The sequence below is a fragment of the Convolutriloba macropyga genome, chromosome 2 (genome assembly GCF_964194025.1).
Source record: "Convolutriloba macropyga chromosome 2, txConMacr16.3, whole genome shotgun sequence".
NCBI lineage: Eukaryota > Metazoa > Xenacoelomorpha > Acoela > Convolutidae > Convolutriloba > Convolutriloba macropyga.
Genome location: NC_134469.1, coordinates 54078697 through 54104798, shown reverse-complemented (window position 1 = coordinate 54104798; position 26102 = coordinate 54078697). Strand labels below are relative to the sequence as shown.

At 35.7% G+C, this 26102-nt stretch overlaps 3 protein-coding genes across 4 annotated transcripts in view; 2 read left to right on the top strand and 1 right to left on the bottom strand.

Moving 5' to 3' along the window:
* LOC142334499 (sorting nexin-12-like) overlaps positions 1–26102 on the top strand; it is a 474196-nt gene that overhangs the window by 68885 nt on the left and 379209 nt on the right. The window lies entirely within an intron of this gene.
* LOC142334498 (uncharacterized) overlaps positions 1–26102 on the bottom strand; it is a 653384-nt gene that overhangs the window by 265323 nt on the left and 361959 nt on the right. The window contains exon 1 of one of the 2 annotated variants that reach the window (XM_075382581.1): positions 11690–12021. The exons of the other annotated variant lie outside the window; for it this stretch is intronic. The gene's annotated coding sequence lies outside the window, so the exon portion shown is untranslated. Of the gene's footprint in view, positions 1–11689; positions 12022–26102 lie in introns of those variants that run through there. 2 annotated transcript variants of the gene reach the window in all.
* On the top strand, positions 13575–19389 carry LOC142335356 (lipopolysaccharide-induced tumor necrosis factor-alpha factor-like). Its single transcript, XM_075383811.1, has 2 exons — positions 13575–14402; positions 19014–19389. The coding sequence occupies exons 1-2, from the start codon at positions 14237–14239 to the stop codon at positions 19298–19300; spliced, it is 453 nt and encodes a 150-aa protein (XP_075239926.1). The 5' UTR covers positions 13575–14236; the 3' UTR covers positions 19301–19389.

Sequence of the window (26102 nt, the reverse complement as noted above, 5' to 3'; positions counted from 1 at the left end):
GAAACTGACTCAGACATTAATTTCCAAGGTCCTAGGCACTCATCGCCATTAAGGCATAGGGTACCTCCCAGAGAATTAATAGACCTAGGTCCCATTTTACCAAACAGAAGGCGGGTCATTCCACTAACTCTCCATAGGCAACAAATTGACGGTAATCTTCATCAAACTCTGGACTACGCAACGGATACAGAAGATTCTTTACTATGACGTCATTACTTTACTGCTCCTTTCTTATTGGCTATTATCTCGCCCAATCACAATCGTTTGTCTTCACTATATATACCACAAAAATAACTGGTAAAAATCACTCTTCAACTTTACTCACTTCGAAATCAGCAGCATTCTCAACTCGGAAAAAAAAACAACCCCATTCACTAACCATGTTCAATTACCTTCCAGAACAAGCTATAACCTACTTCCTACTTTACTTATTGACAAATATTCAAACCACCTCAAGTAACCAGCCAGCAGTGGCAACTAAAGATGGTGTACTTTTTAACTTACATCAGAAAATTCTCTTAACAGAAAAATTTGTAAAGACAGAAATCCTAGTCCCTTACCCAGTCTACAATAAAACAGTAGAGTCGAAACTTACAAATCTCACTCGAGAACTGGCAAGTATGTGGACTTCAAAGAATTATGGTTGCCCACTCAATTATACCAACATGACTGAATCAACATCTGGTTTACAATGGATCGCGAAACAAGCTATCATGGAAAACGAACTCGCACAGCAGGATATCGAATCCTTAAAAATAGAAATGTCACAACTCCTCCGCTCACACGCCGCAACGGACACAACTTTTTCTCGAAAACCAAGGGCAGCAGCGGCTGCAGCCGCAGCTGCTGCAGTTCTGGGAATTGGCATTGGCGCAGGAGACAAACTCCTGTGCTTTATCAAATCGGTATTTGGCGGATGCGACAAACGGGTAAAACGAAACCAAGAAAACATCAGACAAGCCATGGCTTACCTCCAATACCTGACAGAACACGTCGAACAAATAACAACTTCACAGAACGAAAAATTCTTTGTGGTCTCAGGAGAACTTAAAGCAATAAAAGAGGCGCAGGACGAGATAATTAAAACCCAAAACAGGAACTGGGAGCTAGCAGAGGGGCAGTTCACTGCGCTCCGTCAGAATGTCCACCATATGAGAAACTGCCTACAATACCTTTATGTACGCGAACAAAAAAACCAACACAGTCTTGTCTTAAGCAATATCTTTCAGACAATTCTGGCGAACATTAAAACCTACAGAGCAGCTCTGTACACCTTTAGAATTAATGTTCTGAATTCACTAACACCACTCATGAACCAGCTATTACCTATGTCGCTGGTACCTCGTCAGCAGCTCCATGAAATTCTTACAATGGTACACTTTCAACAAAATGGGCTACAGGACCGATTGTCACTTGCCGTACCAATTCAAGACATTCTCTCGTACTATGAAACAAAATTGGTCACACAAGTTGAGGCAATTGAATCAGGTCTGATCCTGACACTGGCCATACCGATGGCATCAAAGAGCACAGTTATGAATGTGCTGCATGCCATTCCCATCCCCATGCCAGACGGGGATACAGGCAAAGCATTAGTTTGGCGTCTAGAAGCCAAATACATGGCCGTCTCGGACGACGGAGAACAACTCGCGTTTATCGATGACAAAGAGCTCGAAAATTGTATTGGGTCCCAAAAATATGCAATATGCACAAAAGCCATACCTACAGAGCAGACTTATCAGTCTTGCATGGCTACACTTTTATACCACGACGACGAGCTACTTGCATTGCAACGCTGTCAATTGGATGTAAACGAATTGCCATTGACTGAAAAGGCTCGCAATCTCGGCTTCGGTCGTTGGTTAATTACGTCGGCAAGCGACGACTACACACTCATCGAGAGCGCAGGGAATGGCAGCAATCCCTTAGCAAGGATTGAACATCCTGGATGCAGAGTTTGCATCATTACACTGGGATGTGGAAAACAACTACGTGGACCAAACATTCATTTACGATCAGATCTTACAGCTTGCGATTCAGTACCGGCAATACGACTTGACTTCCAACTACCTGACCCAATAAGTACCATCTTTAACCTCCTACCGCCACTTGAAGAATTGCCAAGTTTCTCATCAAGATCAGAAGCACAAATCCAAATTCTACATCAGATACAGCCACAATTCCAACAAATTGACTCAAGAAGAACCAGCAAACAAACGATCGAAAAGATAGCCCAACCAAATCTGGAGAAAATTCAAGCACTGAAGCCCAAGCTTGAAAACAGACTGAAAGAATACATTCCATGGCAGATGTCACTATTATTTGGATTCCTTTCTTTCCTGATAAGTGTTTTTCTGCATCTCACATACTCACATTTTTTACATAAATGGGCAAGACTACACCGCAGGTTTCCTTTCCGAATAACACACGAAGGGAGAAAGATCAAAACGAAGCCAGTGCAAGTAGTTGCAATCAATGACTATGAATATCTACAAGAGCATCCTGAACACCCACTACATAAATGTGCACTTGTTCTGCCTTTGGAAATTAAAAACGAATTTGACATCCAGCAGGACAACGATAGCACACGAGTACGTACACCCTACACCTTCTTGAGGGACTACATCAAACGACTGAAAAGATCGGAAGAGCCCACACTAACGATTGAACATTTTAACAGACCTCCGCCAGTCACTTCTCAACCAATTTACACTCATATACCAGAACATGCACAACCAAAACTACCAACCCATTACGGGGCGTACCCTCTCAGAACCATGAACACCGGAAGTGTTTAATAAGGATTCAAAAAGTTCTTTATAAAAAACAAAAAACAAAAATTTTTTTTTTCGCAACGAAAAATTCGAAAAAAAAACGCCTAAGTCCAGAAATTTTCCCTTGGGAAGACTAATTTTGGAAAAAATTACAAGTGTCGGAAAAAATTTTCAACTTTAAAGTGCGATATCTCGAAAACTAGAAGAGCTACGACCCTCAAACTTTCAGCCCAAAATTCGGACTCAAAAAAAAAGAATAACGGATCCCCGGGCTCCTCGTGGAACCCGGCTTAAAAATTTTTCCTAAGTCTTTCCTCAAAGATACTATTTCAAAGATTGGGGGACAAAATCTACAAACCGGAAACTTAAAAGAAAACAAAAAAGAAAACTCTTACATTACAATGCTAATCTCATCAGCCTCCAAAACGCGGCTTAGTTATCAGCTCAAGCGCTAAAAAAGTTTGCACCTAAATAATCGCAGTCCAGCATTAATATAAAAACCAACGGAAAAACACGCGAAACAGAAATTAGCAACAACGGTATTCTTAATATTCGAGCAAAAGCAGACCTGTCAGCTTCTTTGATTTTCAAATCCAAAAGGAGGACATCAAGGACCATCAAACTCTAGTAACAAAACAACAACCAAGGAATCACTTCTAAACACCGGGGAAAAATGATAAATCAACTTACCTGCCACATAACAGCATCAAATAAAAGTAATTTCAAATAAAACGAAATCAAATACAGTTTTAACCTCACACGGGGAAGCGAACGTGTGAAATGCAACAAAATTCAGTCCCCCAAAAATGAAAAATATACACGAATTGCAAAAAGCTAAAGCAAAAATGGCAATTTGAATTACCAACCAATCACAGGATAAGGAATTAATTTCAGAAAAGCGGAAATATTTGGGGAAATGCACTATTTCACTATTTATTCCTTGAATGCAGAAAACAGATTCCAGTAGCAGCATTTACCCAATTGTATGGAAAAACAAAACTTTGAATGGCTGAACCAATTTACGAATTTTTCATAGAAAAACAAAATCCAATATCTTTACATCCCTTAATCATTACAACGCCACAATCGACAGTTATAGAATCTCCTTTTTCTTACACCAGGAACCCCTTGTCCAACTTAATATACGCCAGGAATTTATTATAAACGACACAGTAACCGTGCACACATACCCTGTCATAATTGACTACACATCCCCCGTTTGGTCAGAAATCCAAAACTGCATAAACAACAATAACCAAAACGCCAACATTGATTTCATTTTTCACCATCCTTTAGTTATTGGCAGCCTCCCTCAACACTCACAGCAACCCGAGCCTATCCCCGACACCCCAGAATCCCCCGACTACGATATTATTTCAGATGAGCCTTTAACCCCTTCCCCAATCGCAAGTTCCCCCTTCAGCCAACCCCCTTACTCGCCATAGACAATCCCAAACTAAAATCCCAAACACATTAATGTCCAGGTCCTCAACCCCCGAATTTCTTTCACTCGAACATTATGAAGACACTCTCCCATATTTTGATTTTATACCCACACGATTTACCCTATTTATGTATTTTTATATAGATTTTAATATTTCCTTATGTTGTTTTGATCAATACCTTAAATTTCCTGACGAGTCCATTCTATTCTGGGTAACCACTTTGGAAAATACTACCCACAAAGTAATTTTCGAAAAAAATTCTCCCTCCTACACTGACGTTATTTCATTTATAGAACTTAGCACAGAGGAATTTTTACACGGGGAGTTTGAATTACTAAATATCAATTAAAATGAGTAATTTGAACGATAACGTAAATTCGCCCTTCATTAATTGGGATATTTACCGACAAGACCATGACGCAGGTTACTTCCCAACAATTCTCCCTTTCCCCATGTACCTTTACTTGCGTCATGGTCGCCGAGCAATGCTAGTCACATTTGACGACTACATTGTCCGCAATGACGGTACCATTTCGCTTTTTGTAGAATTTGTTGACCCGGGATACACCCTAAAGACCGTCACCTTTAGCCCCAGCTGTTTTGACTATCAACAAGTTCTCGACAGTCTCCAAAACCCCAGCAACGACACCCTCGAACCAACATTCGAACTACACAATGAATGATTCCCTGTTACTTCGACCCGCCCCTCCTCATACCCCCTTCACACTAATCTCATTCCCCACTAAAATGCATTTTGATGTAAACCTTGTGTGTACATATTGAACAAGATTCCATTATAATCCTTTTACAAATTCTTAACAAAAACTTAGAAAGTTACAAAAAAGCAGAATACTCACATTTAACACCTTTTTACCGTTCAAAACACTTTTGTACTCATTCTTATCTAATTACTTAGACCTCTGTCATCATCGAAGACCGCATGAGAGAGCGCGAACAACCACTACAAACCACTCAGCACAACATATTAGGTGAGAGAAAAGCTCATAAAAAAAGTGTATGTTTCTCCGGAAAAAGTGTTACGCGGGTAAATTGACATCAAACTCTAACTATTTACACTTACTTCTTCCCAAAAAACTTACCTTTAACTCTGAAGCAGTACTTCCCAACACGGGGCAATTATTTTTTTAACGAATACCCTACATCAAATTGGGTACGTCGAATTGACAAAAAGATCGATTTCTTCTCAAAAACAATTATTCTGCACCTGAATTGGCATCAAACTATTATTTTTCAACCATATTTGTAGACATATCTCACAATCTTAACTCGGAATAACAATCTTTAAAAGGTCGGGCAACCACTTATACATTAGAAAAGTGAGCAAAAATGCGATAAAGAAATAATCACAACTCACCCTAAAGGAGACTTGAATCCTTTGGCGGGAGGAAAGAATAAACGAATTTGCTCTCATCGTCCACGATGTCGTCACTTTTGGCTGTTTTTCGTTTACCCCCCCACTTAGGCTTACGCTTATATGATTTAGTCTTAATTATCAAATCATTTCTCACTAATGATTGAACGTGCTCTGTCACATCAGTGGAGCCGCCTACTTTTATATCCCTCTCCAGAGCCCATTCGAGTAAACCTCTTCTCCCTTTATCATTTAAAATTTTCTTAACAGCCCCTTTACGTACTCCAATTCCAAAGGAATTGAAAGTTCTCCGACCCACATCAACATTTTGTAAATCTTGCGCCTCCCAACCAGTTACTAGAGAAACACCCTCGGACATAGTCAAAACAGCGTGGCTACAAAGGGAGGGTTGACAGAGCACGCTTGAACTATTTGATAAATAAAACCAGATATCAGTCCCTAAGTCACTAGCGTTAGGCCCTCGCTTAATCAAATCCATAAAATACTGAGGTGTCCCCATTACATTGTCAAACCCTATCGATGTTTTGTAACTACCGCAAATTAGGAACAGTTTCTCTCCCACTACTGTTTTCGAAATGCTATCGTCACCGCCTATTTCAATATGGGCGCGGGTCCACCATGGACCAAACTGTACCATAGCATCTCTTCTGGTACAGTGCAAATTTTCGGGCACGCTTCCATTCAAAATTCCCTTAACATTAAAAGTCCAGCCCGCTGAATCGTCTAAACCTTGATAGGGATACACCTCAGTACAAATACGCGAGGCCTGTTCATAGTTTGACAAATTCGACAGAAAATCTCTTACTTCGTACAGGCTATTTATTTCATTAATACTTCTACAGAAATCATTACTTAGGCCCACTATCTCCTCGTTCCTTATTTCAAGTGGCACCCTAGGCCAACCATTTGCCCCAACTAAGCCCCCCCCCGCCCTTCAGTTACTAATTTCGATTTCAAACCCTCCCAATTATTAATACCAGTGCCATCTACCCAAGGCACTTCCTTCCACCCAATGCTCATTAGTTTTTCCCGATTACAATACTCCCCCTTAAAACTCTTAATAGATGCCACCAATTCCATTCTCTGTCGTGTTGATCTAAAAGATCAAATCTCTTACAGAAAATAATCATACTGAAACCCATACTCATATTGTTCTTAACCATACCTTTCTGCTGACTGACTTGATAACACATTCGAATATTTTATTCCCAATAACTGTCTCGCCATACCAATTTTAGTCTGAAATATAACAGTCCAAACAGTTGATACAATAACGAGGCTTCAGAATAACGAAAACAAACGTTTCATATAATAAAAGACAAAAAAAACTAGTTCAATGTATGCCCCCTACCCCAACTCTTGAAAGAAATCTCGTGACCGATAGCAAATAGAATACATTAGTTATTCAAATGCAATTCCAATCTCTGATTAATAACCCTCCCTTCCATCAATCTACCTCAATTTCTGTCAAATTATATCCCCTGAGCCCACAAATCCAATCAGGAAAGGACACTATGGCACCACATCCATCAATTCCATTCACCACAAAACTTTCATCAATTTTATGCAAATCTGACTTCTAATCACCTGCGTCACACTGCAATTAATGGACTCTATTCTACTACTGACGCCAACATTGACAAATCCACACACCAAATAAACCAAATCGATAGAAGAAAATGACTACCTTGAGCAATTCTCAACTGAAAAATTTGATGAAAACTGAAACAGAGACTCAAACTCATTACTTAATGGGTTTTCCAACCCATGCTAAACGCTTTTCTAGATAGCCGCAGTATCGAGCATGAAGACTCAAATAAAACTTATAAAATATTCACTATCTATTAATAGAATGAACTCAATTCTGATTGGACAAAAATGTAAATAAAAAGTATAAATACGAAATGCATAACACGAATTATTCCATTCATTCTTCAATTGATTCTTGCGAAACTTAGTGCTATTTTCCATCCTCAGAACTTGTGAAGTTTTCTCATCTTAGCAGAATACCGGACGCTTACGAACCTAAACACCTAAGAAAATATTTGAAAAGGAAACATAAAAACTGCACACGGAACCTAAATATTAGTAGGAAACTCCTAACAGAATAGCTTTGCAGAGAGTTATCATAATTACTTTTTGGTATATGAGAACAACCACGGATGAAACACCAAAGAAAAAACAAAACAAGTTAAAAAGAGAACACGGCTGTGAAGAAGTTGCACGTGGATGAGTTTTTGACTCCCTAACTGATCTCTCACTCTCCATACAATGAATAAAGAAGAAACAAGCGCTATATCTACTGCCTTTTTTACTTTTGTTTCTTAGATTTTCAAAACAAAACTATTTGTTATAGTGCGTTCACACAGTGTTTCAAGAACTTCATCAAATTTCATTTTCGGGTAAAACCAAGGGTAAAAAAATAGCACCACTTAGCCTGTAGATAAAACCTAATTCTTCTTGATATGTAAATTCCTAAAATTACATATCTCAATCAAATATGTTCCAGGTTTTCTGTCTTCATCTGTGGCTTTTAATCCTAATGAGAAAAAATTATCTGCTTTAACTCTTTCCCTTGACAATATTCAAGCCTTTACCTATTTGTCAATGCGGGTTTGGAAATTTTCTTTGCCTGCGCACAGAGCCGACCTCTTCTTTCCCTTAAAAAGACATTGTTTATTTTTTTCGGATTTTGTGCTAAAGTGCAGAAAACTTTGTTACCATTATATCCAGATCAGATGGATCATCATTGTTTTGTCTAAAAAAATAATTCCCAAATGTCTTCTGAAGTTTCTACTATAAATTTGGCTTTATTAAGCTTTTGTCAACTCAAACAATTCACATTCAAGTTTTTCGCGGGAATCAATTGTTTTTATAATCCAACAAGAATGCTCGTTAATGTGCGTTCGCACATGATGGTCCGACCCGAGCTCATCTACATTTTCGACTTAATTGTCAACCTAATGATGAGATAATCAAAAATAGACGTTTGAATTTTAAAAAATTGTAACAAAATCAAACTACTGAAGGAGTTGCAAAATACCGTGTCTCAATACAGCGCTCACAAGATCTGCCATTAGAAAGACTACGAGAAAATAAACAACAAAATAAGCAAAAACAAAAATTTTTCAGCGAATATGATAAAAGAAAAAAAAACACAAATATTGACCACTCACAAAACTTTTATGAAAACGCATATTGTGCAAAAACATCAGTTACGACATGACATCAATGTAAAAATAAATTTTGAATTTACAAAATTGGATGGAATCTCTCAAGGATGAGAATAAATTACAAGTTGACGAAAAGAACAAAACCTGAAAAGTAGAAAAAATCTTAAGAACGAACAACATCGTAAACTTTATTACTATTCGCTATAAACTGAGTGCACTGGCAACATCAGTCATTGAATCCTCAATTAGAAGCCTATGCGACCAGTCAGCATTTCACGACATGAAGAATTTAAAAAAGAGGCAAAAACAGCAAATTCAAAAAAAATTGAGCAAGGAAAAGTGTCGAAGCCAAGTAAAAAAAATAGTAAAAATTTGTAATCTCAAATAAATCTTTAAGAGCTATGGGGTTCTAATTTTCAACAATATGACTTCAAAAATCAACAAGTATGAACAAATATAATAAAACCACGAAACTTTTGAGAAAACCCGTGATATCAACGCCGTTAAATTCAATGGCTTTGACCAGAAGACAAAAATACGCTACGTTATGCCTTGATGAGAAAGCAAGGATGTTTGTAAATCATAAGTCAATAAGAGAACATCACAATAAGTCTTATGATTATGAAAACAACAACAAATATATGCAAAAACCGAAAATTCAGTAGAAAAGTCCGAGAAGAAAGTGTCGCAGTCATTGAAAGCAAACGCGTTTCACTGAACTCTTTATTTATGATTCTTTGGACGTCTTTTATAAGCCAACGTAAGTATCAATATTAAGATAACGAGATAAGATTTCAAAAGGAACCAAAATTACAAAAAAAATCCGAAACTTTTCTTTTTAAAATTATGAGAACTCGTGGCATCGAAGTCAAAAAACAAATATTTAGCAAATAAAACCGCTTCCCAGAGTATTTTCCGATGCAGTAAAAAGGAGGGTGGTCCTGTCATTACTGAGACTAACTTATAGTTCATGAAAAATGTTTCAATAATGGTTAAAGTCCAAAAATGTTTTTTTTTTAAAGTCTTAATAGCCACCAAATTCAATAGCTCTCAACGGAAATCAATAAATACGCAAAGTTATGCCTCAATAACGAGATAAGGATTTTTATCAATCTTAGGTGATCAATAAGACGTCAAAATAAGTCTTATGATTATAAAAACAACAAAACAGGCAAAAATTCAGTGGAGAAGTGCAAGAAAGGGTCACAGCCATTTACACCATAAACTTTTCTCTGCAAACTTTATCCATGATCCACTGAGAACATGGAACATAGAAACTATCAAAACTAGGTTAAGGTGATGTATTTCAAAGAGAACCAAAATTACAAGAAAAATATACAAAAATTAAAAAAAAATTATGAAAACACGAGTCCACGAAGTAATAAAATTAGTAGTTAGAAGACCACTAGCAATATTCATTTCAGTTGCAGTAGAAAAAAGAGGTCATGTCATTACTGATACCGACTTAAGGTTCACGAAAATAAGTTTAACATTACTTAATGTCCAAAAACAAATCTAAAAAATAGTTTATTAAAGCCTCAACAGCCATTAAATTCAAGGGCTTTCAACGGAATTAAAAAAACACTACGTTATGCCTCAATGGGCAGAAAAAGATCTTTATCATCAATATGTCAGCAATAAGACATCACAAGTCCTATGATTATGAAAACGACGTTAAAAACAGGTAAAAACCAGAACAAGTTCAGCGGCAATTTGAGAAGAAAGTGTCGAAGTCAATTAAACCATATTTTTTTCTCTGAAAACTTTATCTATGATGCATTGGAGGTCTTTATTAAGCCAAAGGGGACTGCCAATGCGAACATAATGAGATAAGATTTCAAAAGGAACCAAAACTAAAAAAGTCCGAAGTTTTTTTGAAATTACGAAAACTCGTGTTATCGAAGTCATAAAACCAATAGTTAGCAGATAAAACCGCTTACCAGATTAGTTTTGCAGTAAAAATTATTGGGGTCCAGTCTCCTGTCATTACTGAAACTGACTTACTTTTCATGAAAATATGTTTAATATTGTTTATTGATCAAAAAAATTTTCGAATTCTTTTTTAAGTATTGACAGCCATCAGCTGTCCACTCAAAGCACTATAAAGGTTTACCTAATACACATTGAAAAGCCGGTTGCACTTTTAGTTAGCGAGTATATGCCATAGGGCTCCCAAAATTTAGTTACATATCATAAAGAAAATCAAAACTTCATTAAAAATTTCGAAAACACAGAGTCGAAGACGAAAAAACATGAGCGTTTCCTTGAAGTTGAAGTTTTTGTTCACTGGTTATCATGTGACTGCAAATGAGATTTGCCATTAAAGGAATCTCGATATGAAAATGACCAGTCGCTAAGTGACTAAAAAGAACAAAAATAGGAAAAGTTTTCTAAAAAAGAAGCAGATCTCAAATTGAATTCGAGTCTTTTTATAGTAAATTTTCTCACGAAACCAGAACTAGCCTTTTTATCGGTCTTCTGTTAACACAAAATTGATTCATTTTGTAACGTGAAATGTAATTTTGAAATAACATTTTCTTAGAAAAGCCTTAATTTGAACAAAAATTACGCTAAAAGTGAACAAAATCATGCAAATATCACGTGCTCACACAAAATTTTAAACCTCAATAACTCCACGAAAAAAAAATACGAAATTCAAAAAAAATCTTTTTAATTTCGAATTCTACGCTGGACGAGCTTTTTATTGATACCACTCACATTTCTCTACGATGAATATATCGATCGGCCAAAATTGACTGAACAAAAAGCCATTTGAGTATATCGTTCCTCCCCCCACAATTGGGGTCGGAACAACTAGTTAACTGGCGGCTGACTAATAATACAAATTTCAATTGACAAATATTTTGGGTGTTTAGAAATATTGTACAAACCCACATCACATACCTCTTGAAATTTATCGAATTAGCTGCATTTCGACGAATGATGCAGAAACTATTCTTGAGGTTTTAATTAAGTGGCAAGATGAAATCAAACGTAAATTGGCTCTACTGATGCGTAACTGTTGCGTACTACAAGATTGTGTTGGTTGCTGGAGTGTTAATTGCTTCGAGTTATCAGATATTGAGGATGATTTCTTTTGCAAGCTTGATCAGTCTGAAAACAATATAAATGGTGAAAAAACAAGTGAGGACATCGACTCATTGTTTTTGCCTTCTAATGATGGTAAGTGTAACGTTAACTTATTTTGTTTCCTGAAAATGTCTCGAATTTATATTGAGACATCGAAACATGCAGTGACAACGCGGAAATGGATGAAGTTTTCCTTACTACAACGATTTGACAGTTTTCGAAAGGTTTGTTTTCGTCTTTTATTTTCTTTTTGAACAGACTTCGGCTGATTGAGTTTTGTTTTAGCCACAGAACAGGAAGGTGTAACCTTCTATTAAAACAGTTTCCGATGTCGTTATCCTCTGATATGAAAAATGGAGAAAATCGTATCTGTTTTTCATTATAAATTGTTACATTTGTAGTCTCTTTTTGATATTATATTTTGGGGCCAGTAATTTTTTTAGCCATCTTTCACTGTTGCTTACTCTTTGCTTTCCGTAAAGGTTATATCATTCTTTCAGATCATGTGCACCGTTAATTTCCGTGATCAGATATCAAATATTAAGTGTGAAAACGAACAGGGGCTTCAAGAGGTTGTGAAACATATCAACATATTGCTGTTGAATTCTGAGCTTATTGCGAAAATTGAGGAGGTTTCAGCTATTGCAAAATCGGAGGTCGATGAAGAAATTGCTGAATTATGCCAAAAAATTCGTTCCTTTGTTTGTGTAGTGGAGGCGGCTTCGAATACTTATACTTGCTCTAAACATGCGTTGACGAAGTGATTTTGAATTGAAAAATACTTTGTTGTTGCAATTTCTGTTCGAATTAGTTTCATTGTAATTATTTTTAAACAAAGGTGTGTTATGTGTATCTTTCAATGTTAACAACTTCGAGATTTTCTTGATTGTTATATTTTCCATTTTTTGAAATGCAGTGGAAAATTATTGGAATCACATATGATAAGCCGGCAACGGGCCTGCTAGTACCTCTTGAAATTTATCGAATTAGCTGCATTTCGAAGGTTCTAGTCAAAATCAAATTTTCAACTCTACTCTGTTCAAGTACTCTTATATAGATAATTTTAGATAGCTGTAGCTTAGCTGATGTTCAACTATATCACACCCAACTTGCTCTAAATGACCTTGCTATGAGAAAATTCATAGATTGGTATATAGGAACAAACTTTGCGCCTTGTTTCATCCGTCAAATCCAAATGACCATCTCTAAATTATTCTGTAAATATAAATATTTTTTAAATAATTCGTTTTTCTGAAATTTTTTTAACTCACTTAAAACGCTTTCGAACTCCACGTGTTGAAGTCCCTACCACAACAATTAGATATAATGCCCCATAAAGCATGCAGAATTTATCCTAATAGTGAGAAGCGAGGATGCCACAAAAGATCGCAAAACTTTCAAAGATGACCGGTCAAAACAGCAGGTGCCAAAACTTAAACCTGCCGTAAATCGACTGGAAAAAGTTTATACAGAGGCCCCATAATAATAGCAAGATGATGCAAGACATTGCAGGGGCATATGGATGAAGATGACTAACATTGAGTATTATGGCTTATTTCTCCATGTGGTGAACCACTTAATCTAGAACACGAGTCTTATTTTTGAAAGCATGCCACGGAACTCAAAAACTCTCCTCACCTTCCGCACGCATGTGAAATCAACGTACTGATTTTCAATAGAGTATTTACATAAAAAAACATTCTAAAGTCAACAAGAGCAAATCGCTCTAAAACCATTTTCATTTTCAACGCCGCGTCTAAGTAACAGTCAAACTGCTGTTTCTGGTTTTCTTTCGGTCGGTTTAGCAACTAACAAACAACAACGTATCAAATTGCAAGCAAACAATTTCACTTGCTCCTCGAAGAACTAACACAATTATATTTAAGCCATTTTAAATAAAGTTTATGCTGAAAAAGAAACAACTAAAGCGCAACAGTTTGTGGCAGCTTCCAACACTTACTTCCACGCTCGCTTTACATTGAAAAAACACAAGCCGTCTTTAACTATATATAATAACAATCCACAACTGAGGAAACAAACGCGACAAAGCCTCTTCGATCAACACATGTTCCTTCTCTCTTCCATTCTCAACATCATACATTTCTTTTATACTAGAGTATACTATCAATTGACTCTACACAAGTGCACAAAAATACTCACTGCAAGTTGCCACTTCAACTAAAGATTACTAAAAACAACTTATTGCTATTGGATTGAAAACATCTGTAATTTCAGATTGCTGGAACTTCCATCTTTACACCAACTTGTATTCCAAAGCACTTTCAAAACAACTAAAATAGATGACTAGAAAAATTAATATTTGGATCTCGGAAAATAATTAATAGCTTTTATCTCCTCGTAATGGCTTCGCCATCAGCTCCTCCACCCTCATACGAGGCCTCAACGTACAAAGACAGCCCGGGAGGGTACCAGCCACCACCCTACGGAGCGACGGACACCAGTGGGTATCCAGCTCCTCCAGGCTTCAGGACAACAGAGCCTCGCCACGGAATCTGGATTGGTCCAGGTTAGTTATTTCATTGTACTAAAGCATTTCTCTACACTCTAGTCTTCCAGAAATTTCAATATAAGCTAACCAAACGAAAGAGTCCAACAATGATGTTGGATGTCAAGGAAGAAACCCGCAGAAAAATACCCCCGAGGAATTAAACTCCCACAGAAAGTTATCCCAGTCTGGTTTTTAATAGAAATAAATCCATTGTTAGCATTAGAACTTTGGTCGTGATAATTTGTTTGGTTCTATTAGTTTAATATCAAGACCCACTCGAATAAGGCAGGGACATGGCCGGTGAGACATGGCCAAATTTGCAGCTATTTGACAATCACTTGGAGGGGGTTCTTGAATGTGAAAGGCGTGAACGCCAATCATTGTAATAGATAGAAAGCTTCTTTCTGATACCCCTTTACATTTTTCAAACTGAGTTGGGTAAACAGCTAGACCACTCATGCAAACTGTTTAATCAGAAGATACAAAAACAAAGCAGTAGCAACTGCTCTTTCAATTATGCTCGCAACCGCTTTTATGTCGTATTTCGGAAACGTTTTCCAGATCTAAGATCGAAATTCTTAATACATATAATGTAGAAAAAACTCAAGAATAGTGCAAATAATTTTACCTGAAACAATATAGACAAAACGAAATAGACTGCAGTGACTCAAAAGAAACGAAAATTGGAAATAAAATTGAAAAATTTTGTCAAAATAATATATACCGTTGTGATTTGAAGCTTTGATTATACTAGTCTGTACGACGTTAAATTGTTACTCACTCAAAACAGATATTAATATTTTAAACCAGAGAAGCGAGAAAATTTGCTGAACTGATTTTGTCAATGCTTGAATTTCATTTTTAAACGTTGGATGTTCCTTACTTTGTTTTTAATATTTAAAACCATTTCAACCATTATAGGTTGAACTTAAGCAAAAATTTTACCAAAACTATAAACTCTAAGTGAGAAATCGAGTTTCAGAACAAAATTATCAACTCCATTGACAACCAACTTCCTCATTAATAGTTATCAGAAAACTAAACCAACTCTATCCCATATATTGATAACATCGAAGAGGACTATATTACAAATTCGTTTCCTAAACTTCAAAAACTAGAAGTATAACAATTTAAAAACCAAGTTAAGAGAGCCTTAAAAGGATGTTGTTCCTGCCCCCAGGATACTTTAATACAGATCTGATACGGACGAACGATCCGGCATCAAACATTTCCAATTTTTGATAAACGGTTACATCAATAGTTATCACACCTAATTTTTTTAAAAAACGGAGACCAATCACGAAAACAGTGGTAAAAACTTTTACATTATTATTGCTAACAAAAAAAACATGTAAAAACGTAGACACTGACTATATTGGGATCAATTACCAACAAAAAAAACGAAAATTGAAAATTATTGAACAAATTTCTCAAATATCATGGCTAGTTTCTGTAGTGGCTGGCTTACACCTAGAAAGATTGGCCATATAGGGGAAAGAAGGGAACATTGGGAGAGGAGGCAAACGTCGCGGAGGCCGTCGAAACCTACCAAAATTGACATTTATATTAGAATTAATCAAAAAACTTAGCCGGGTGGTTGAACTTTGAGATAATGGAATCAAAGGGATGTTTTGGGGATAAATTTTTACTGTCAGCTATCAAGGCAAAAAAAAGATAATAGGGGTTTCCGTCATATTGAAATTGCTTGATCTTAATTTCTTCGCTGTAGAATAGTTTGAAAAAGTAAAATTTGTTTTCAAGATCACCAATTGCTACGGAAGAGGTTAAACTGCCTACAGATAGCCCCTTCTCTTAAAAGATATTTAACATAAATAGCTGTTTCCCCGCCATTTTATCTTGAATAATTCCATCGATCTACAGTATGGTACCAAAAGGCTAGGTAGAACTGAAGAATTATTAAAAAGCACAACAAACATCAAATAGTACTAGATTTTGAGTTTATATGCGTTCTCTAGTAGCGATTCATGACAACATTCGCTTTTAAAGATCTAGTAGACACTTTGTATTGTTTTCATGCACGCTTCTAACGACAGCTGTGTCAGATTTCTGACACCTTTATCTTTAATATTTTTTGAAAGAGCTGCCCGCGTTCGTAAATTTGCTTTGAAATGCTCCATAAATTTTCACTTGGGAGTTAGATCGGAAATATTTGTTAATAGCCGCACAGCGATAGCTGGGGCTATTATTGGCCTTCTCTTGGTTTTTTTTTTATTTCGTCGTCATGATTTTTGTTACGACCATATGACGTCACAGCCACTTTTTGTTCATTCGTTCATGCAATTTCAACTGAATTTCATGTGTGACGTCATTTTTCGCTCTTAGTGGAGCGAGTTTTTCTGTTCATGCGCGTGATTAAATTTTTGGTCACACTTGACTTACCTCACTCTCAAAAATGACTTCCTCACTTTGAAATTGACTTTTATTTACTTTAATTCAAAGAGATAAGGTCAAATGGGCGTGTGTCACTCTAAATGAAGGTTATTTGAGATCAGCTAATAGAGGCAGCAATAACTTATACCGATTTTTAATCAAAATATAACAGATCAGCCTTCAATGAAAAAACGAATTTTTTTGGTCTGTCTTTTTTACTGTTTTTTTTAGACTGCCGATCTACGAATCTATTGCGGCTATTTTCTGGCAATCTGCCAGCTATGTTTTACCATTCCAGTACCTCAAGCTCCTTTTCTTTGGAAGAAACTGCAGGCAGTCTTTGACTGATGCATAATAGCCCTACCTTGTTGAAAAATTAGATCTGAAAAGGCTTATTTTCTTCTTGGTTTTTTAAAATGTCCAAGTAAACTTGAAAATTTAGCGTATTCAGACATCTAAAAAACAATTTCTGTCCATCTCATTGTAATTGTACCCGGAACTTAACTGATCACTTATACAGACCCAATTTTTTTTACTGTTCCATTTCTTCGAAGCGCTCGCACAATTCGTCGCCAGAGATGCATAGAACTGTTAGTTCTTTGGTAACTTTTGTATGCACTAGAATTGTTTTTCAAGCCGATTTGATTTCGTACTTTGCCCACGAAAATCGTATATTTAATCGCAACAGCCAGGCGACTATAAAATGAATAAATGCTGCTGCTGTACATAGCTTTTCAGTACCATAATGTATTTCCTTATCCGAAAAACATATTTTTAAGTAAAAAGACATCAATCATTCAAAAAATGATTCCTGACTGTATGGTTATGCGATATTTGCAAAGATCAAAAATTAAAGCAATTTGACATGAAATTGCTTAAAGCGGGAAAATTTTGAAAAGTGACCAATTTTTATAACACCCATTTTGTTTCTGATTTAATACCTTATAGCGTGAACAGAAATAATTTGGACTTTGAGATCCTTAGACGTGTTGTAATTTTATGATGAAATTAAAGACACGTGTAACCAAATCACTGACAATTTTGGCAAAATGATGAAACTGCGTCTCGCAGCCACCAAATGTAAAATTGAAATACAGTTAAGTAGTTTACAGAGAAAAAGAATTTTCTGCAACATTTTTACCGCATTGATAGCAAAATATTAGAGGGAAAACCAGTAATTTTAATATTTGAATGTGACAGATGCTTCCCATGATAAGCAGAGCATGAGAAACCCATGATAAACACAGCTGATTGGTATATCGAAACCAAGCTACATAACATAAACGTCCAAAGTAAAGTGGAAAAAGTTGCTTTCAAACGACTGGTGAGGTAATTTCTTTAGTAGTGATCAGCTGAAGTTTAGGAAGGCTAGCCTCAATGGGCGATGTGGGGAGAGGTGCATATAGAGCGGGCATGAGGTCAAATAGTGCGATCAATACCACCAAAATTATCATTACCCGTAGAGACTTGCAGTTTTCTTCCACAATTCTGGCAAAAAAATGCTTGTTCTACATGACGATGAATGTCGATCTTACAAGATAATGTCAACCTTGAAAGATCTTAGCAATGAATATACATACATATCTATACAAAGTTGTGTTTAGTTCTGATCTATACATAGTTGTGTTTCTCAAGCAATAGCATATCTGAATTCTGAGAGAAAACAACTTAAACTCGGCCAGCTAATCATAAACTGCTACTCTTCCATTTGAGCAATACTAACAGAAACTGAGAACACCTCGAAATATTCGTCTGTTTTTTTAAGTTGCCGGGATCAACAAAATTACGCGGTTCAATTATATTTCTTTTGAAAAAAATCAACTATTTACAAATTAGCATTTTTGTCTTTCACATTTCTTTGCAATTTATTTAATGTCTAAACTCAATTTCTCAATTATATTCTGACTGTGGAAAATAATTGTGGTTTTTTAGTTACAGCTCGCAATAGTGACAAAAATAATCATTCGAGGTCAACTGGTGGAGTGATTTAATGCTCTTTATCAGTTTAACCACTACTGTACTCAAAAACACACGAAGATGCTGTCAGAAGAAGAAACGGTCAGATAAAGAATTTTGGTTGAGAAAAACTGCGAAAAGGGGCCAACAGGACAAAAATAATTCATACGAACTTCGTTTTGCGAGCATTAAAAAATCTACTCGCACACGAAACGCGTATTCTCATTGCGGAAATAAAATCCGTGCTATAGGTTTAAAGACAGCAGATTTCCACGATTTCAGGTGAGCACTTCTACGCCCAGCCAACTGCCTACACAGCCAGCACACAATACATAAGACCGTACTTCATTGTGGACGAGCCAATGGGATTCTACTGTCCAAGTTGTCAACGCAGTGTATGGTCTAACACTCACACGGAGATAGGAATCGCCACTTGGCTATGGTCCGCGCTCTTATGCTTCATATTCTGTCCACTATTTTGGATTCCTTTCGTGTGTGATCCATGCAAAGATATCTCACACACGTGTCCCATTTGCAACTACAAACTCGCTGAGATGAAACGCATTTGAGTTCAAGTTATCACCACTAGAGTTTGCATAAACTGATTAGAAAGATTGTTTATAGAAAAAGCAATTGGAATCAAATACTATTGATCTCACTTGGAGTTTTCGAGAACATAACACGACCACAAAGCTTCATCACCTACCTGAACAGGTTCTTTTTATTGTGTTACAGCTCTAATTTATAACGAGGAGGCTCGCGCACCTGTGGTTGCTCGCATTTAGTTCAACAACTTCAGTAATAAGAATAATTAGCAAGTGCGCGTTACCTTTGTCCATTTAAGCAGTGAAATGCAAATAATTAAATTACTCAAAAGGTGAAATTCATTTTTTCAAAAAAAAAATTAACCGCCATTTTCAAACTTCTGGGACCATAACTCATGATTATATACAAAACACATAAAACATAGCATCAATTACATCATTGCTGCCGGATTAAAGACTCGATTTTACACAAGAACATGAATTCTTCTTTGTTGGGATAACAAATGTTTTTTTTTTCTGAATCTCGATAATTAAGACTATCTACCCAGGAGCCCAGAATTAGAACAGTATTGATCCGGTAGAACTTCACTTTTGGTAACGAATCTTGTCTTCACATACATATTATTAGTGGAATAAGACTCGTTCCGAAAAGTGAAACTCTACCTGCTTATTACTGTTCTAAATCTGGAACACAAGGGGTCCTGGATAGCTAGTCCTTACTGTGCAGATTCAGAAAAACAGTTCTTTACATCCCACAAAGATGAAGTAATGTTCTTGCGTGTAATCTGAATCCTTAATCCGGAAGCAATGATACAATGGATGCCATGTTTTGTTTTTTGAATCAAGTTTACGCTTTATTATTTTTGTTTTGAAAAAATTTTGTATTACACCTTTTTTCTAATTTTGAGCATTGAAAAAATGCTTTTGTTTTTGAGCAAAGAAAAAGCCTTTAGACAAAAAATTGCTTTGGTTGAAAATTTCTAATCGAAGTCACCAAGATAATCTATTGTTGTTCTTGAGTTAAACGTTGGAAACTGTTTAGAAAGGCTACTATCCCCTGTTATTGCAGTTTTTTCAATGAAAAGTAGAGATCTGATATTGCATGCAAATTTGAACAAAAAATTGTGTTTTCAACCAACAACTATCTAGAGCAGACAAACTATTGAAAACTATTCAAAAGCCTTTGAGTAATCAGATCTGCTACATAATCTATCATAGATACAAATGCAAAAAATTGAACAGTCTTTTAAAACATTCGATTCTATTTTTTAGGGCCACATTGGATTAAAAAATTATAGTTTTCAGAAAAAATCGCCTTTTACAGTAAATTACTTTCTTTTAAGCACCCGTAGAACCTGAAAATCAATCACGGAGTGCACTAATTTCATCAAATAACTTTTCTCATACAAAAAGTATGGTTAAAAACTAGAGTTTATATAAAACATTTTACAAAAACAAAAACACAAAGATCTAAAAAAAAAATTATTGAAATTAAACTGATTGTTCTTATAGCTGAGAAGCTGAAAGTTCAACGTAAAAAACTCGGTATGCTTGTTACAATTTAAAGAAATCAATATTGTTATAATTCAATAAAACATTCAATTCAATATTGTTACAATATTGTATTGCATACGACGGCGAGCTCCGTTTTCTTCCAGCGGCAAAATTGTTCATTTCGTGTATTTGAAACAGTAAAAAACGTTTACGCCAAAATGCAAGTAAAATTGAAGCCGCAAATAAAAGCACCTTTTAACCTTACCTCTTTGTCCAAAGTGGTCTTTTTCAACTAAATTAAACATCAATTGTATGTTTGGTAGCATTCTTGAGATACTTTTGTCATTCTTTTGTTTAGGTGCTTTTTTAGTCTATTTGTCTACTTTTTGGTTCTGCGATTTTTGGAGTTTTTATTGTTTAGTCGTAAAAGTTAAAATAGTATATGGGTCGCTTAGATGATAACGATGAGTTTCATCGAAAAAAAAAATTGTAATTTTGCTTTTGCTCTTCTTGTCACCCAATATGTGACTGCCATTTTTGATGGACCACTGATGAAGCAGAAACAATTTCAATAGTCTTCTCATGGAAAAACTCTTGTGACGTTGAACATAACAATGTGGTAAACTTTTTTGTGAAAGTTTGTTGCTTGTTTTTTTTTCTAATTTTTGACTTTTCTCTGTTTTCATTGTGTCTAACGTTTTTCATTGTGTCTAACGTTTCAACGTTTCCTTGACCTACCTGTTGGTGGTCGTTTATTGAGAAAAATATAAATGTTTTTTTTGAGATTTAATGCCCGGGGTCATTTCTTGACAAAAAAATGAACTAGTTTTTGAAATTGAGTTTTTTGAAAGTGAACTAGTTTTTGAAATTGTTAACTAGCTCTTTCTCAAAAGAAAGGTAAAGCGAGATACGTAAATTTTGCCTTTAAACTGATCATTTGGTCACAATTTTTAATGTCGTTTCCTCAGGATAAAAACCACCAAAAAAATCAGTTTTTTTATCCAGATTGACTTACAGGAGATTAAACAGATTTATACGAGATCAGACCAAAAAATGGTAAGAACTTTCTATGGCCTTTTCGAGTTCGTCTTTGCACTTGGAAATTTCATCGTGAGAACTCAGCAGGACTGTGTCATCTGCGTATTGTATTGTTTCACCCTTGACGAAAAAAAATCTCTGTGATCATTAACAAATAGATTGAAAAAGAGAGGACCTAAAACTGTTCCCTGCCGAAAAAATGTCGAGCCATTTCTATTCACCATGATTCAACAAAATTAATGATCACTGTATTCTTGATTTGAGCTGGTATCAAAAATACAAGATCGGATAGCTTTCAGATCATGAGTTTATGATTGATGGAGTCAAAAGACTTCGATGATTGAGTCAAAAGCTTTTGATATAGATTCATATGCTCTTTCAACCATAATTGAAATAGAGCAGACGAATTAAAAGAAGACCAAAACCACATCAACAGATGGTTATTTATTAGACAGGAACGCTAAAACAGTTGAGAAAAAGACTCTGAGAAAGGAAAACAAACAGAAACATACCCGACTAACGTCAGGCTCTCAAACAACCGGCGAGCGCTAAAACAGTTGAGAAAAAGACTCTGAGAAAGGAAAACAAACAGAAACATACCCGACTAACGTCAGGCTCTCAAACAACCGGCGAGCGGTTGGCTTCGTCAGTAGCTAGCTTTAGCTTATTTCGACTCTGAAACTTTTAGCTTTCTAGCCTTGTTAATAAATAAATCAAATAAAAAACTGATAAATTAAAAATTTGCAAAATATAAAAGAAAAGTTAAAATGTTCAAATTTATTTTTGTCTTTGGAATTATGTCAAGTAAATCATCTGCAAGACTTGAAAAACTTCGCATTTCCTTAACAAAAACTATCGTCAGCAAAGAGTGTTATTTATCCTTGATTATTAAAACATAACCGACTAACGTCGGGCGAATTGCTCTCAAACGACCGGCGAGCGGCTGGCTTTGTCAGTAGCTAGCCAAGTTTTATTGAAGCTAGCGCTAGCTTGATTCGACTCTTCAACTTTTAGTTTTCTAGCTTTGTTAGTAAACAAATCAAATAGAAAACTGATATTTAAAAAATTTGCAAATATAGCAAAATTTAAAAGAAAAGCTTCCAGATTTTGCAGTGAAAACGTTCAAAACTATTTTTTCTCTCCTGAGTTATGTCAAGTAACCCATCTGCAAGACTTGAAAAACTTCGTTGGCCAGTAGTGATAGTTAAACTCAGAAAAGGACAAAAAATATTTAAAAATTTTGGAAACAATTGCAAATTTTAACAAAATCTTGCTAAAATTCAAGATATTAAAATCTTCAAAACCATTTCATTGTCCCAAACGACTATCCAGTATTCTTATTTCAAGCTTTCAATAGTTTCACTGGCTCATAAAGATCCATAAACTTGGAACATAATAATTTACCGAAAATTTGAAAAAAAAAAACTTTATCAAAAAATTGCTAAAGCTTGAGTCATTAAAATATTGATAACCAAAGCATTAACTCAAGAAACTATGCAGCAGTTTATTGTCAAACCTTGGAAGAGGTCCCTATGACCCTGGTGCCCGAAAAAAATGAGAAAAAAATTCAAAAAGATTCAAAAAAACTTTAAAAAATTGCAAACATTTTTATAAAATTGCCGATATTTAATGTGAAAAAACATTCCATTACATCTATAAGCTATTGAGTAGCCTATAATCAAGCCCTTGAGCAGGTGTTGTGGCTCTTGAGGCTGGAGAAAACTAAAATATGACAAAATTTCAAAAAAACTTGAAAAGAAATTGCAAGTTGCAAAAAAAATTTGCTAAAATTTGTTATACTAAAACTTGAAAACTAATTCATGGCCAAAAATATTTTCTAGTAATTTATCAAATCCCAACGGAGATTTTCTGTTAGGCTTTGTAAAAAAAAGGCTAGAATTTGTGGTCTTGAAATCTTGAAAAACATTCAACTACATTAATAATTTATACATTAACCTATTGTCAAACACTAAAGAAGCTTCCTCGGCTCTTGAGGCTGGAGAAACCTAAAAACCTACAAAAATTTTAAAAACACTTGAAAATGCAAGTTTTATCAAAAAAATTACAAAAATTTGTAATATTAGAAAATTGAAAGCTAATCCATGGCAAATAAATTTCTTTCAGTAACTTATTATCAAACCCTTAAGGACATTTTCTGGCACCTGCGTCTGGAAAGACGTGAATAACCAAAAATAAAAGTAAAAAATGAAGAAATTTGCACGTTTTGTCAAAAAAATGCTAAAATTTGTGATGTTAAAAAGTTGAAACCATTCCACTACCACTAGAAACTATGCGGTAACCTACCACTAGAAACTATGCGGTAACCTTTTTATGAAACCTTAGAGGAGGTTCCTCGTGACCTAGGGCTGAAAGAACTCAAAACTGACGAAATTTTTAAAGCTCGAAACAAATTGTGAAAATTAGTATAAAATTGCGTGAGGGGGGTGCACCGGGGGGCTGATGGGGAGGGAGGGGTGGGCAAGTGGGGCAACAGCGCGGTGCGGGGGTGGGGGCAATAGTAGGGGGGTCAACAGTGGGGGTGTCTTCAACCTCTAAGAACCCCCTTCACACCATAAGCATCAGTCTCCAAAACAGTTTGAGCTGAAACAGAGCTGGAAGGCTTTAAGAGCACTTAATGCCCGCTGGGCGCTACCTGTTTAGCCCGTTTTTGAGGACGCAAAGTCAAATGCGTCAGACGAAAAATCGGTCAAGCGAAAAATCGCATTAAAAAAGACCGACAGGACTAATATAATTGCTAAAAAAACCTGAGGTGAAGAACTTTGATAACAATAACAAATATTACACATCACTAGTTTTCTACTTCCCTAAATAAACTTTTTTGAATGGACAGTATATACATTACATGCATATGGAGACATACATAACTCTCCCCATAGCGTAGTCAGCTATTAATAAAGCAAACCGCTCAACAGTCGTTCGAGAAAAATTTGGTTTGCAGATTTCATAAAATTTCACGCTTTGGCTGCATTTTCGTAAAACTTGTGCGAAGTTTGGTATAATAGCTTTATTTTTCTAAAACTCCACCTACATAGTCATTGCTCGAAAAGTTAATCGAATTACTTCTGTCAAATAAAAGTAGATACAAACCTTCAAACAATTTCTATTGTACGACTTCGTGTAATGAAGGAAGGAAATCTGATAGCCGGGCATTTTTAGTTGATATTTTGACCCCGCTAATTATTCATTGGAGAGCGACATTAGTGGTGCCATTTGCCGACTGCACGTCGTATACATTTACACAAAGAGGCTCTGTGAATTTTGTATTTCCTGAGAGTTATGAGGTTTTGAAATTCAGCAATTTAGGGAAAACTGTACCGAAAGGCTACCATAGCATTGAGTTGCTCCAATTTTATGACCAATTGTTCAATTTAATAGTCAACAAAATAATAAACACCAATAAGCACCAACAACAAAAACGACAGAACAAAAAAAACAGGCTATCATATAGTTCCTTCCCTCACTAAACAAAGTCAGAATAATATTATTGCTTTATAACTTTCGTTTGTTTGGCCTTTCTTTGACTGTGTTCTGCTACGACCATGATTAGATTCGATTACTTCTGATGAAAAATGCAACTGCGCAGAATGAAATTACTATGACATTTTACGCAAATTTTTACACAAATGAACTAAAGCCAACGCGCGATAATATAAGCCGAAATCCGCGATCATAATCAAGAACACAACCAAAAGACTACCGCGATAGTAAAAACAATTTCAATTGTGATCAAGCTTTAAGAGTCACCTTTTTTACGCCACGAAATTATGTCTCCTCAACAGTTTCGGTGCATCGCATATATGGAGAGCAAAAACGTCAGTGTCAGACGAAAAAACGATCAGACTAACAGTCGATAGTACCAAAAATCGCATTTAAACAGCAGGACTAATATAGTCGCTAAACATCGTTTAAAAAGAAATTTTTTTACCATTGGCCTATAAATTTCAGACAAAATTTCTTTAAATTAATGGTTCAATAAAATCTTTGAAGACTAGTGAAAAATTAGAACTCAAGACAATGAAAGTTCCCATCAGCAGCGGTTCAAATTTTTCCGGTTCACAAATACGCTCAAAACGGCACCAAAAGGGGATAAGATAACTATTAGAATACTTTGATCAATCTTTTTGCACCAAATAGTGAAAATTTTACGAACCTCGCTTAGAAAAAAATATCCTGATTGCCATTCCTCGGTATTTTGACACAAAAAATTTTCCACCCGACAGAGTTAAGCAAACTCAATTCAATGCCTTCGAAAATATAGAGCCAAAAACAACTT

What these genes read in the sequence shown, in the direction of transcription:
- LOC142335356 (XM_075383811.1), top strand. Translation starts at nt 14,237, where the DNA reads ATGGCTTCGCCATCAGCTCCTCCACCCTCATACGAGGCCTCAACGTAC. An exon ending in CGGAATCTGGATTGGTCCAG is followed by an intron (nt 14,403 to 19,013) that starts GTTAGTTATTTC and finishes CCACGATTTCAG; the next exon opens with GTGAGCACTTCTACGCCCAG.